General features: G+C 46.5%; 1 protein-coding gene across 2 annotated transcripts in view; it reads right to left on the reverse strand.

The window, feature by feature from the left end:
• Nucleotides 1-15365, reverse strand: part of LOC144110751 (uncharacterized) — an 85197-nt gene that overhangs the window by 27462 nt on the left and 42370 nt on the right. For both annotated transcript variants that reach the window (XM_077643825.1, XM_077643824.1), the window contains 2 exons: nt 11984-12139; nt 5794-5949 (listed from right to left, as the gene is read on the reverse strand). In XM_077643825.1, the coding sequence (XP_077499951.1) occupies nt 5794-5949; nt 11984-12139 (312 nt within the window). The remainder of the gene's footprint in view (nt 1-5793; nt 5950-11983; nt 12140-15365) is intronic.

The raw sequence follows: 15365 nt of genomic DNA on the forward strand, positions 1-15365 counted from the left end.
CATGGGAAAACGCTAGCTGCACTTCGTCCGCCCAAACACAGGCCTGCAATTTTATGACAGAAGAGACGGCAACGCACCACGACCAAACAACGGGAAAATCATGTGAACCCCGCTTACTTTTTCACACATTGGCCCATATATGCACTGAGCAAGTAAGACTGCCAATCCAAGAGTCACCCATAAATTCGCCCCTGTAGGCAGAACAAGATGGGAGAAGTTCTCCAAAATAGCTGCCACCTGAACTGCTTCGTGCATCATCATCATCATCATCAAGCCTTACTACACCCACTGCAGGGCAAAGGCCTCTCCCATGTCTCTCCAATTAACCCTATCCTTTGCCAGCTGCATCCACCCTTTGCCTGCAAACTTCTTAATCTCATCCGCCCATCTAACCTTCTGCCGCCCCCTGCTACGCTTACTTTCTCTTGGAACCCACTCCGTTACCCTTAAGGACCAGCGGTTATCTTGCCTTCGCATTACATGCCCTGCCCAAGTCCATTTCTTTCTCTTGATTTCGACTAGGATGTCATTAACCCGTGTTTGTTCCCTCACCCACTCTGCCCGCTTCCGGTCTCTTAACGTTACACCTATCATTTTTCTTTCCATGGCTCGCTGCGTTGTCCTTAACTTAAGCTGAACTCTTTTCGTTAGCCTCCACGGTTCTGCCCCGTAGGTGAGTACCGGTAAGATTGAGCTGTTATACACTTTCCTCTTGAGAAAAATTGGTAAACTACCACTCATGATCTGTGAGAATTTGCCATATGCGCTCCACCCCATTCTTATCCTTCTAGTTATCTCCCTCTCATGATCCGGATCAGCTGTCACTACCTGCCCTAAGTAGACGTATTCCATCACAACTTCTAGGCTTCCAGCCGCGGCGGCGCACTTTGATGAAGGAAGAAGAATGCTAGAGGCCTGTGTCCTGTGATGTCAGGGCACGTTGAAGAACCACAGGTGGTCAGAATTATGTAGAGCCATCCACTACGATGTCCCTCATTGTCTTAGTCACTTTGGGACGCTAGTCTCCATAAACCAAATATGACATTTCACGCAAGATGAGCATGAGACCCGCTGGCTTAGCCCGATCCACAGAGCAAGATAGGCAGGAGTGCCGACTCCTCAGTTAAGAGGAGATCACTTTTGCTACATCTCAGAAAGCTTGGTGGGGAAACTGTGAGATGGTGCTGGGACTTGGGCTCTGCACTCAGGGGAAAAATTTTCAGGGTAGCACAATCCACCTCTCCCCACATTCAGACTTGGAGGGTATATGGATGTCGCTGCCTGATGCTCCTAGCATGACAGTCACGTACGTGGTGCCCTGTGTATCTGCCTCTGATGTGTCGTTATTATAAATGACAAACTTCTGCGTAGTTGGTAGAGCCAGCTTCAATGACATCAGGAACAAATGCTCACAGGAAATTGCAAAAAATAATCTTTGTCACTCGTTTAAGCAGCACTTCACGCATGTTTGCAGGCCCCAAAGGTGAAATCAGGCTGAAAAGCCGCCATTCTATACGATTACCTGCAAGTTTTCGTATTCAGCCTTCTGGCAACATTTAGCCACAGTGGCCATGTTCCTCCTAAGTCCGGCCGTGTGGGGAAAAGGTACATGATGCTCTGAAAATTTTCATACTGGAGCTGTACAGAACTACCGCCGAGCCACCGCTACGGTGGTTCCAGGATCCATGGTAGAGACACTTCGTTCCCTTTATTTAACAAGCATGCGCATGCAGCGTAAGATTCATTGCAGTTGTCTGCTTCATGTCGCTGCAATAGCTGTGCTTACATGAATGTGACAAAATGCGACAGTAGCGCATCACGGGCAATGCGATGCACCAGCGTTTACATGAAGCGCATTATCTCTGGCGCGATGGTGGCAGCACACAGTGTCGCATGTCGAAGGCAAAGCAGTGCTGCCGGTGAAGCTGGTTTCCACTTCTTTTTGACACTTCCTGCCTGCCTTGTCAGCTGCTGTGGCGTTGAACTCCCGATTCTGTCATGTCCTTAAATGCAACACTGCATGCATACGTTGTGCTGCTTTGTCGGTGCTGACGAAGTTTCACGTCCCTCTTTTCACTATAGCTTGCATGCAGCATACGTGGCGTCACCACCAGATAAGGTTAGCTTACTGCTAAGAATGTCTGCATGCAACAGTAGTAGCGGCAAGTTCGACCATAATAAACTGGGCTGTTATACAAGGTGAGAACATACAACTAGCACTCACAGACCGACGAAGAAAATGCATTTTAAAACGCCCAAAGTCTTCGCTGGCTAAGCGTGCTCTTGGAGAAAAATACACCTGTGTAGCGCATCTTGTGGAGGGATCCGGTGCCACCATCGAACGCACCATTTTATCACCGTTTTCTCTCCCGGAACTCGGCGAGCACACCAGACTCGTAACAAATTCTCTTCTGACAATTCCTAATGCGCTGCAATCTTGTTTGCAAGCGGTGCAAAAGTCGACTTACTCGTCTCAATCCACCCGTCTGGCAAAATGATGTGGCGCGCTTTCCTAGTGTATTATCGTTGTTTAGATGAATGCGATGCGTAGAAACTTTATGCGATGCGATGTGCCAGTTGTGGAATTCATGTAAACACTGCTAATGATGCGTCACCGCATTTGTCATCTGCTCCTGCTTGCTTCATGTAGCTCACCTGTCACATTGCGCTGGATCCTACATGCGCACGCTCTTCATGCAGAAGTGTTTCGCGCCTGTTTTTTCAGTCTTTTCTCTTGCGTTCCAATGACAACCTTGTAGTGAGTATTAGTACTGCATCATGAAAATGGCAAGGTATATGCCAGATTTAATGGCCGATATCTGCACATGGGCTAACGGAGAGAGCGCACTGGAAGCCTTCAGAATAATTTCAGCCCCTGGAGTACTGTAATGTGCATTCATAGGTGAAAATTTCCTTTTGGGAATCTGCTGGTTTGTGTTCATTTTAGTTGGTCCCAATAGAAACCTTGCTGGTTTTGTGCTGGGCCTGCTGGTCCCAACAGCAACACTTGCTGGTTTCAGTTGATCCCAACTGAGAATCTGCTGGTTTTTAGCTGGTTGACATCGCACAGGACTCACATAATGTGCATTTTTAGGAACTTTATGCAACTCAATTTAGAAGCAGCAGCACCGGCGTCAAAGCGGCTCTTCACTGCCATGCGAACAACTTTCCTTCTTCATATCCTGGTACAGCCAACGACGAAACAGTTCATTGTCTACTCTCTATGTACGCAGCACCAGTATTCATATAATGCTGCACAGTAAGCGCTTCTCACATTTGTCGCGCCGTCTGTGTACCGGCCCTCTTGTAGGTCTGTCGTCTGCGTGCCCCTCGAGCTATGTTCACAGGCCCAGTACACCCAGATGACAGTCCCAAAATTACAAGGGCAGTGCTCAGACAACCTGGCATCATGTGAGATGAGCCTGCTTCTTCCTTCATTGAACATGCATATTGAAGAGGGGGCTCCAATTTACGTAACATCATCAAGAGATGAAACTCAAATAAGAGAACTACCATATTTACACGATTGTAAGTCAACTCGAATGTAAGTCAACCTCCCCAAATCACATTTCCGAAAAATAAAAAAACTTCCGGGGTTGTTTAAGCTTGGCCTTGAATAGTTGAATGCGATAGCATTATCCAGCGGCCGTTGTTTATCGCCAGCCGCAATCGGCTGCTGCACGCGGGTGTGCCCGTGGGCACATTCCAAAACGAAAATGTATTAGTCACTGGACTACTCATCCACACTTGCGCCATTGTCCTCACTAGCACTGCCGTTGTGATCGCTGCTGTGGTCCCACAGCACGTCGTTCTGATGTTGTCGTGGAGTGAAATCCCGCACTTCGCAAACAGCCACATCCTGACATCGCGTGGAACAGCTGAAAATTTTCCTCGCTGCGGCTGCCACACCTCTACATCCATTGCGAACGTCGAACTTGTGGCCTGGCGTGCGGCTGTTCGTTTCTTCGGTGTAAAAAATGGCAGCCATCTTGAATGTAGCCATGAATGAGCGCCGGTCGCTTGCCGGACCTATAACACAAATGATGACTGACGAAGCCCTACATCAAAAACTTGTGAAACGCGGCCAGCTGTAGTCAAATGCATCAGAGCCAAAAAGAAACTACGTGTGAATGGCGTCGGGTCTTCCAGTTGACTTCTGACACTCCCTGGCGCTGCTGCCATTCCGAGTAGGGGTGTCGGCCTCGATTGGAACAGCGGCCCTTCCATCAACTATCAACGCTCCCTCGAAAGCCGAGCGCACATAAGAAAACTTGTTTTGGGTGCTTGAGCTTCCCTTAGAACGCGATCGCATTATCGGGCCGCCACCGTTTATCAGCAACCGCAGTCAGCAGCCACGTGTGAGGTGCCAGTTTGCTGCTTATCGATAGCCGTCATTGGCTGCTGCCCGCAGGCCCGGGGAGGGGATGACAGTTCTGTGCATTGGCATAGCAGCTGCTCAAGGCCACCATCAAGAGCGATGCGATGCAGCCACGCAGCAAAAATGCAACCACGCTCTAGCATGCGTGACATCTCGTTTGTCTCACCTTTACTTATAGTGCAGTGTTTTCATTTCGACTGTAAGTCGACCCCCCACTAAAGATTTCCAATTAAAAAAAAAAAATAGGTCAACTTACAATCGTGTAAATATGGTAATATACAGACACATAAAACCATGTAAGCTCCTCGAGGGGAAACGGAAGCGAGTTTGATTAACACTTCTAAGCAACATTCTTTGGACCTTCCAAGCAGAATTAGCCTGCAATAGTACTGAGCTTCTCACTGCTAAGATCATCTCATTTTAGTGTTTGTGTTTCAACTGTTTTGCTCGCATTCTATTTGACACTGATGATACATCAGCAGATCCATCAATGCAAAATCGGTTGTGTATGCACAACGATAAGCCTGATTCCCCCTGTGCATTTCCCGGCTAGCACAAGCTACTGCTACTATATATGGGAGCATAGACAGGAACACTAGCTATTTCTAGAGCCACCAGAAGCTTTGCTAGAGTACCGCACTCTTCCTCTCCATGCCTCCTGATCAGAAGGGTATATGTGGCAGCCGCTGCCTAGTGTATCCAGTACAAAAGTCATCTTTGTGGTGCTAAGTTTATGTGCCCTCTTAAATGTAATCATTTCCAGTGATAATTTAAAATGCTGTCCAGTTGTCACAGCTCAAACTGGCGATATCATGAACCAACACTTACAATTAAGGAACAGGAAACGAGAATTGCTGCAACTGGTACACTTATGCAGGCTCCAGAGGACAGTCCAGAGCTGTTGGAAGGGTGCTGCTCCATGCAATTGACCTGCTATGGTTCGTTTCACTCTTTCTGGCAACACTCCATGGGCTGTAGTAGCCAACCTTCCAAGCCCTGGTGGCACGAGGCATACGAGCACGATAGTGAGCACAGGAAGGCATGCACAAAGCCACGCTGATAAGCAAAGGGGAGTGGAAAGAGAGTACAGCGCAAAGTTGAGCCCCGGTCACGTGCTGGGCGTTTGTGTAGCAAAATCGCTCCTGCTGAGTGCATGCACTGCCACGTGTCAGGGTCGGTGTTCCAGTCTACCTCACTCCATGGCACGGCCGGAGCACACAGCACAAGTGAATGAAACACACATTCGGGGCAAGTGTTCTCCACCAGATTTAGACACTCCGTTTTTTAGAGGGCAGACCGTTCCTGACTTGCAGTTAGGATTCACGAGCAAGGTTGAATAATCCTTGCTGCTCCAGTGGCTTTTCTGGCTCTACTGTGCACCTGCAGTATCATGCCCCTGCCCCAGCATCACTCACCGCAGACCAGCATCCCTGTCCGTGCTTGTCCACCAGCTCCACCAGGGTCTGGTCCTCGCAGGGAGTGTATGGGCCCGAGACAACTTGGTATTCAAAGAAGTTGAGGAAGTGCTCCCGGCACTGATTGTTTGTCCGGCTCGGCAGGAGGGTGGCCACCTAGGGACAGAATTACAACACCAAGATGGCACAGACAGTTCTGTCCACTGCGATGGTAGTACAAACTTCCACCTCCCCATCATCCTAGGGTCACGTAATGTAGCCTAACTATTTTTCCAACTACAACGTAAGGCGAGGAAAGGAGAGGGGGAGTGTAAAAACACAGTCGACTCCCATTAAAACAAACTCAGTTAAGACCAAGTTCCAGATATAAAACCTAAGAACATTAGGTTGGTTTCTCATGGGCTCAGTGTAAAAAAAAAAAATTCTCTTATGGCTAAATCTTCGCATATTGTTTGGTTAAAACAAACTAACGCAGCGACTAAAAATAAAACGGCACTAGCGGAGCACCTGCAAGGCATTCTCAAAGCAAGAATTGATTAAAAAAAAATGAAATAGCTTGCCCGCAAAAACACTCAAAGGCACGAGGAAGCTCTGTTGCGGTGATATGTTCATGTATAGTGGGGCATTTTCTTCTGTGGGGATGTGTGGGGCAGCAACATGCAAGATCTCGGCTTGATGCACGCGTCGATTGCTGCGTGTTGCCTCTGCCAAACGAAAAGGCATCTAGTACGTGCGGAGTGCACTTGCTACCTTACTTTAGGCTTATCGGGATGCAAAGCTGACCAAAACGTGCTACGAGATTATGGCAGAAATGAGATCTTGCCTCATATTGTAACAATGGGTGCTGCAGTGTTGAAGAAACAAGGATTTATAATTTTATTTTGCACTACAAATTAAATAAAACAACTTGTGGCACCATATCCAGCTGTGAAATTTCGTCATTAGCATATCCCAACACATGACCACATTTTGGTAAACTATCACTGATTTTTATTACATGCGTAGTATTTCTTATTGCGACCAAAGCAGAAGCCCCAGTCAAAAAATCTGTCCGTTCGTCTGTCTCAAGCCTCAGTTGGAATGAGGCAAGCTGGAGAGAGGGAAATCCCCTCTCATTTTCAGAGTACAGGGGAGCAAGAGGAAACCAAATGAAACCAAACCGCAGACAGCAAGTTTACTGTTGCGCAAAAAAAAAAGAAAAACTGAGTGGTTATTGAAATTGAGCTTCGTTCCCTGTAAACAGTTGGATAGGAGCCCAAATTTTATTTGCAGGGTGTCGCATCCGGGGACGTTGCATGCCGTAACCAAAAATTTCCTTACATAAATCTAAACTTCCCAACTTGGAGCAATTTTTTCCTGCAGGAGAGAGAGTGTGTATTGTGTGTGTTTTATGGTGCATAAGCAGCTCTGGCTATCATGCACCAAACACAGGGTTAGTAGGATCTCACTGTTGGGCAGGCGGACAACTAGTTCATAAAAAAATTACAATTTGCTGATGAGGAAATATCCCTCTTTTACAAATCTAACTACTCGTGATAAGTTTACTATTGCATTCTCTCCTAAAAGCAAGCTGGGGTGGAAAGGGACGTGTTTATAGTAAAATATTGAGAAATGCTTTTTTCATATTTTATAAGCTTCCTGCAATGAAAACAAAGTATGGTTTACTGTGACCACTTCGCCACATCCAGAAAGAGGATCTCCTTGTTTAATTAGTATGAAGATATGTGTTAGATGCCTATGTCCAATGCGAAGGGACACAAGATAACTCCAATAAGGTGTTCTTGGTGTTGGCACGACTTCCATTCACCAAGGATCGGATTCACCAGCTGCAGTTTGTTGTTGATTTCAACATTCCATGCAGACTGCCAGTCCGAAAAATCCCCACATTTATGCCCGAAATATCTTATAAAATTCTTTCCAACAATTCCTGCTGTTCGTCGCTTTTAATTTAAAGAGCAGGAATTTGTAAAACATTGCTCGTTGCAAGCGAGTTATTTTCTTGTGTTTTCTCAGCTGTGTACTTCATGCAAGAGCCACCCAAGAGATAAGTTAGCCACCATCATTGCTCGAGGCTGTACGTGTTAAAGGAAAAGGCAGGGCAGAATCTGATGAGAAAGTAGAACGCATATAATGAAAGGTCAAATGAAAAGCGGGATCAAAAGAAAACCAGAATAAAAATTACATTCAATGAGAACGTATTTTTTGATGGAAACAAGAAAAAAAAGCACATAGTAAATAAACTTGCATCTCGTACGTGACTTTTATACCTAGGCAACCACCAGCTCAACGTGACTACTGCAACTGCACCGAAATTAGCATATCTGTTGCATATATCGACAATTAAACTAGAAAAACATAGAGTTGGGGGTGAAGTTTCGTATGTAAGTTGGCTAACGGAAGTTCAAGCCGCCAACATGCAAATAAGCTGGCTGGCACAGAGTATGGCTCATTGCTGCACAGCAGCATGCAATGAGGAAAGCGTCCCCGGAGACACCCTGAGCCCAAAGACAAACGAAAGACACGATCATAGGAGAGCACGAGAGAAGGTGCAGGATGGAACCACGCCTTCTTTATTGTTTTTTCTAATTCTAATAATGCTCGGCAGAAAGCCTCAACATCATCAGTAACATCAATGTCGTACATTAAAAGCAGTTTTTATCTAACAACGGAGGACCAATAGTGCGAACGCACCATAGGTAAGGCAACGGCAATGTGAGGCTCAGTGCCACAGTCGTGTGGGTCTTACCCAGAAACGTTTATTGCGGCTCTTTTGGGAAAAAAAATATACGCGTGGGAAACAGCTCAGTAGCAGTAGTGGCAATCATTGTATTCTGAGAAGGCACGATGTTAGTGGTATGAGCAAAGGCTTTCAACGGCTTCTCAACTGTGGCTTTGGCTCCCTTTCTGAGCTAAAACTACTATAAATCTCACTCACCACATAGTAATAGCGAAAACACTACTTAACACAGTCTCAACCAAGAATCTTATATGAAGCCTTGGAAGTAACTTGGGTAAGCTTGAGGGGGACCTTGGCCAAATATAGCATAGCAACAGCCCATGCAGAAATAAAACAAATATTGCCACGAATGGGTTTTAAGCCACCATCGCGTGAACAGAGCAGCTTTGCTGGCCACTGAGCGAGGGCACCATGATATTGCCGCAGCTAATCATGCTTAGTGTTGAACTGCAACACACTCTCAAGCTGTGTATTGCGTATGGCATTGTCTTCCTCAACTTCTATCTGCAGCCCATACAGATCAGAGCAGCTTAACCTGATTCTAATATCGTCGCCCGGTGTGCAAACAACCAAGCAAAGCACAAAGACAACCAAGCTAAACACGTGCTTTCACACACCTACTCAATTTAACTAAGTTAAAACCTTGCCAACTTTTTAGTATAATGTCCATTTTAGTTTCCACACCCAAAGCTGTTATGGCACTGTCATGTATGGCTTGTCCAAGAAAGTTTTAGTTGACCATATTTGCTGCTCCATCAAAGAAATTCAAAACACTGCGGTGCCATCTAGTTACAACAGCTAAAGCGCATGGTAGACAATGCAATGGCATCATTGTTTTCCATTGAAGGTCACACTGGAGAGAGTGTTAGCTATAACATGACATGACAAACACTCCTGAAATTTTTGAAAACAGTGTGCACTTAAAACCAATACAGTCAACGACCGAATTTTCGGACTCTCTTGGGACCGCGAAAATGACCGAAAAGTCAGGCAGTCCAGAAAATCAAATTTCACTGAAAAAATCGCGGACTTATTACCAGTATGCCGAAGGAAGGCGTCAGTTGTATTGCTCATATTCTAAACTTCCTCATGACTAAATTTCGCCCCGTGACATGTGCACGGACGAGGACTGCGACCGCTTTCATGAGCGCGGCCTGGCTGTGCTGCCCGCGGCATGTCGCCGAAGAATGCAGGGGTTGGGATAAAGTCTAAATTGGGAAGCAAACACGCGACTGCGGGAACTGCCCTGCACCTGCAGTACGATGAACCTGGAACGAGAACGCAAAGAGGGCAAAACAATAAGAACCGAGAAACAGCCGAAGCTAGCGCTCCATCGGCGTTGGCCTTCGTCATTAGCCCTAGCGAGTAGAGCCGAAATTGGCATCGTATCCGGCGATATGCGCTCTGCGGTGGCGTCTTGCCTGTCGTCGAAACGGCAGTTGTTTACGGTTTTACGATAGAAAAGTCAGGGTTGCGGTGCGTTTTGCTGCGGGTACGCTGACCTCGCTTTGAGATGCACCACCATTTCCTCCTGCGCTCGCCGTTTCCGTGGAGCCGTACGTCTCCCAGGCGCTTCGCTGCTACCTCTTTCCGTATCCAGGACAAAAGACTCGGCACAGATGAGTCCCGCAAACTCTGACTACAATCAAGAACAGTACGAATTCAAAACCATGCGGGCGCAATGTACAAACTCGCGCAGAATTTCCGCATCTGATGTTAAAAGCTTCTTTTAAGCTTGAATTTAGTTTTGTTTGATCAAGTTTTCGATCTCTCCTCCAGTTTGAATTAATGAGGTTCCACTGTACGCATTACCATATTTACTCGCGGTGTGAGTCCATTCGCATATTGAACCGCCCCACTTTTGTCGGTCAGAATTTACTTTTTTTTTTTTCAGTCTTTAGCTTTTCGTAGCTGGTTCCTCAGTTTTCACGCGGTCCGCAGCGCAGACCTTGGCAGCGCACCAAAATGCTCCTGGCCGCTGATAATATCACTTGTTTATCTTTTCAATGCTGCCCGCTGCCGACAACACCACCACTTGTTTATTTTTTGAGGAGAGCTACTGTCAGAGGGGTGGCAGAGGGGAGGGGGAGAGCGCGGCACGCTCAGCGAACTTGGCAGAGCGCCAAGGCAGAGTCATTCGTATTATGCACTCGTCACCATCCTGTGTTTTTTCTTTAACCTCGCTCAAAAAACGCGTGCCTGACCTTCAGGACCGGTGTTCGGCATGTTCACGTTATCTCGATGACGCGAATGGCCGGTGCCGTGGGCTACCACTAAATTGCCGGATCGCGTCAAAGTGAACGATGCTTAATAGCAGCGGCACGAACACAAACCCGTCTGACCGCACGCATTTGTTGATGGTGGAAGGACGGACGGAGGGACCGACCGACGGAGGTACGATATGACATATCGACCCTTCGAAAAAAATCTGTTAAAAGTTTTTTTCCTGCGTAATGAACCCTCCTGCCAAACTGATTTTAACTTTTCTGGAAGAAATGTGGGTTCAATACGCGAGTAAATACGGTATATGGCAGCTTGGGTATTGGCAGCGAGTGCGAACAAGATATCGAGCAGTCAGTTCCGGTGTGTCCAAAATTTCAAGCGCTCTTATACATTGGCTCTATGGGCCATGTCGCGGTGCCGCGAAAAAGTCCGAATAATCAAGGATGACCGAATAATCAGGTGTCCGAATTTTCGGTCGTCGACTGTAATTAATATTTTATCGAGATGTGGCCACATTGTAGAATACACTGATAGTGGTGGGTTTCACAGCAAGATGGCTTTTTATTGATTTTAAATGACCAAATTAAAATTATATATACTTTTAAAATATATATACTTTGATATTGCAGTGCTCAATTCTTACAATACGAAGCACAATTTTTTCATTTCCACCATGATCTCATAACATGTTTCGGTCAGTAGTCAGTCCCTTTACAAGCGCAATGCAACAGCGTCAGATTTCACATCTGTTGCAGCTTCTGTTGCAATTTGTGTGCACCTTTGCGTCAGTTTCTTTGCAGCTGTCGGCACATCAAACACCATACTTGGACAGCTAGCTGCAGAAGCAGATATCAACTATGCTGTGACAGTGCCAACATTTGCATAGATCACACTGTTTTTTTGATTTCGATTCTGTATTTTGGTTACTGTCTAGAAGCCAGGTTTCTCACAACCCAGTAATCAGATTGTGACGACGTCACAAGGTCGCATGACCTCTCTCAACCAACCATAAATTTAATTTCCCCCTGCCACAGTGGGAAGGCTGCGATGACGTCGCAAGCTATCATGGCATCTCTCAACCAATAAGGGCAGACTGTGCTGGCGTCGCAAGGGCACATCACCTCGCTTGACCAATCAGCGAATTCTGTGACACCGGACGTTGGTGGGGTTTAGGTTGGATGACAACTCTAATGCTCTCGCGTTAACAAAAGCGCAACAAATAAGTCCTGCCTTGCTCCAGTTATCACATCCATACAGCTTGACGGCCACAAGGAGCATCATGTCTTCTTCCGCCGTCCAGTGGCCGCGCAGCACCTGCGGGTCCAGAGACCGCTGGTAGCGGTTCATCAGCTGCTTCTTGGACCGCCAATTCATGATGTGCGCCACCTGCAGAAAGTCAGCAGCACGAATCAATTGGAGCGAAGAAAGAGTATCTCCGTGGCCAAGGTTCAGTGACTACACACAATAGTCAGACATTTAAATGCAGTGCACATGACAACCACATACAAAGACTACAAAAGCTGCCGCAAACCATTATATTCAACGAAAATCGTCATGGCACAACAGGCTGCACACTTGAGAAATGGAAGGAATTTATTACATGAATCTTTGCACAACAATCCACTCAATAGTTTGAAGCACCTTTGGAACACCTATGCAGTTTTCGCATTCGCCAATAATCCAAGCTCTCAATCCTTAGCTGCTCCAATAAAATTTCCGGGATTAATGTGAGTCGTTCTTTTTGCCACTTCAAACGACAAGATACCATCGCCCAATGTTAATTGCAAGCCCCTGCTGTTTGAACAGTGAAAAATGCTGCTCATTTTTGAATTACAATGAAACATACTGTCAGCCAATTGCTGTAATACTGAAAGACATGCACAATGGATATAGCAGAAGGAGTTTACAGGAAGACTCGTACAAGAGTTCAGAGGAAGTGCAGTTTTGAGCATATTTGCCCCATTTTTTTTTATTCCAGCTGATTTTCATGGGCTTAGTCAAGCTTCTAGTCAGTATTTTAATTTTACTGGCTGATTGTACATTCTACTCATAAAGGTTCAGCTCTGCATTTCAGTCAGAGCCTCCGTTTATGCAATTTATTATGACAGTGTCTGTAGTAAGATAAAACTTAAAAATGCAGCAGAACCACGTTCGGCGGTGTCCTGTAATACTTCGCTAGCCAATCACAACGGTAAATCAGCTGCTTAATGTTTAACTTCATTCAACATGCCAGGTATCAACATTCTTGAGCTTATAATTTTCTTTCTTGTGATTAACTTCTTTTTTAGGTAACAATTAAAAGAAGCTTAAACGGACTACTTTTTTTGATGTGGAGGAATTCTAGCCGCATTCGATTCAGTGCTGGTTCACGGCACCAATTCTGAATAAGTGCCACTGATGCCAGTGCAGTGCAGAACCAGTTCAGTGGTGCAGGTGCAGTGCGTCAGCAGCGCCACACCTCATAGATACGACAATTTTCAATCGATCAAGTGCAGGCAAGTTTTGTCGTCTGCTCGCCGTGGAGGTGTTCAGTTCTCTCATGTGTTTTTTGTGTGCGGTCGCTTTCGTGCCCAACGACATTTGAGTCGGCCATGGATTTGGCCAAGGTCGAAGACGACATCGCAGAGTTTCTTCTTACGGAGTAGTTCTGCCCTTCCCAAAGTGCACATGAGGAAACAGACTTCGTGCTGTCTTTTGCCGCAACTCACTTGCACCGACGGCAGTCGAATTCCGAAGTGCTATAAAAACGTGGTTGCAAGCTACTTCAATTATGAATTCATGAGGCTCTTCAGACACTTAGAGACGTTCGTAGAACTTTGAGCACTCTTCAAGGCCCCTGCATATTTTCCGACGCCTAGGGGAGGGCACCCGGAAATCAACGCCGAGAACCTGCCTCGCTCATTTAGACCTTCATAAACAGTGAAAAAAAAACAGCTTGGCAGCACCAGAGGGCTTCCTCGCTGCTTCGCACGTGCCCCGGCGTGCCTGTAGCCGCAGCAGAATGGCCAGACAGCAGCGAATCAGCATCTGCAGCCTGCATGCTTAGCACAGCAGGCACAGGTACTGGTGCCGGTTGTAGCAAAACACGCTTGGATTCTCCCTGCCCGCAGTTTGCCAACAGCCAACACACCGTTGTTGCGCCGTAAGTTTCTCGTGCACTCGCACACGCACGGACGGCCTGTCACAATTAACAAAGCAGCTACAGCACAAAACACAGAAGGTTGCCTGCTGTGGCATAGGTTTCAGCGCAATTTTCTCGCACAATGACATCGAATCCGTCGATGACAGCGAGAACATCACTCAATTCACGTTCAATATTTACGAGCTAACATGCGTCGTCCGCTGAAAGTTGTCAGCACACGCACAACTTCTTCGCATGGCGGCTGGCGCCGTGGTTCCTTGCACCAAAGCGGCACCAAGGCTGCACCCGAAGCAATCACGGACGGTGGTTCAGAGAGCGCAATGAATCGAGGGCTTTGGAGCAGTGCACCATGAACCAATGCAGGCGGTGCAGTGAACCACAAGTGAATCGAATGCAGCTTCTGTGCGGCAGTCCTGAATGTGCGCAGAGTTTCACTACAGACTTAAGCTGCATTTGACTAAAGAGTATTTTCTTAAAGCATCCCGACTAAAAGTTAAATCCACCGTCCAACACTAGCTGATGCCCACTTTCCAAGACTATACGACACTGCTCAGCCATCTAGTGTGCCGAGCAACTCTCATGCCACACAACAGCCATAAGAAAACTTGTTTTAAACCTTATATTAAAGCTAAGAGTAGCTGTTCATGTGTTATATGCCCTCCAAAAATGCGAATTTATCACTGCAAAAAAGCAGAGCTAAGCTCTTCACCTCTTGCAAATATTCAGGAAGCAAAAACTGGAGGGGACATTCAAGGTCTGCCTTGAGGATATGACCTGATAGGTTTAATGGGTTTAATGGCCATGTATGCGGAATTGGTCATTTCCTACTTTACATTCATAGATCCAAAGGAGACTTCATAACATTTTTTTGCACAGTGGTGCCACAGTTAAGCAATGCACCACTGCAGGCCCTGCGATGGCAAGTACTGCCACCTGTGGGACTTGTGGAACCCAGTTTGCTCTTCCCGAGCAAGCTCTCGCCGCTAATTGTTAACTGCCACTCACCACAGTAGGCAGGTTGTGATGACGCCACAAAGTCACGTGGCCCACCTCGGTTGCTTCTCTACGGATTTTTCATGCATTTTTTACTCACGATGAAAGACACTGACACCGACAACGAACGCCGACACCAATGCCTGCTTTTCTGCGAAATAGGCCCCTTAATGCTATCGCGCTATTATGCTAGTGTGTCACCTCACACGTCTGTACTAACTGCTGTCGGTATGCGCACACTGTGGCATTATCCTTCCTGGCCCAAATATTTCTGATATATCAGCTAAATATCTGCTTCTTCAAAAGTCAGAATGGCGGTAGCTTATCAGGCTGTTTTTGTGAGTGAAAAAGTACTTCAAACGGAATGCCACGCAACAAGAGAGAAAGAGGTGCAAGACTGGGACATAACGCATGCAAGTTACGCTCCAGATATTGCACAAAAAGATTGAAAAACATCCCCTCGAACAGCACTCAGGA

This window comes from Amblyomma americanum, chromosome 11 (assembly GCF_052857255.1).
Source record: "Amblyomma americanum isolate KBUSLIRL-KWMA chromosome 11, ASM5285725v1, whole genome shotgun sequence".
NCBI classification, from domain to species: Eukaryota; Metazoa; Arthropoda; class Arachnida; order Ixodida; family Ixodidae; genus Amblyomma; species Amblyomma americanum.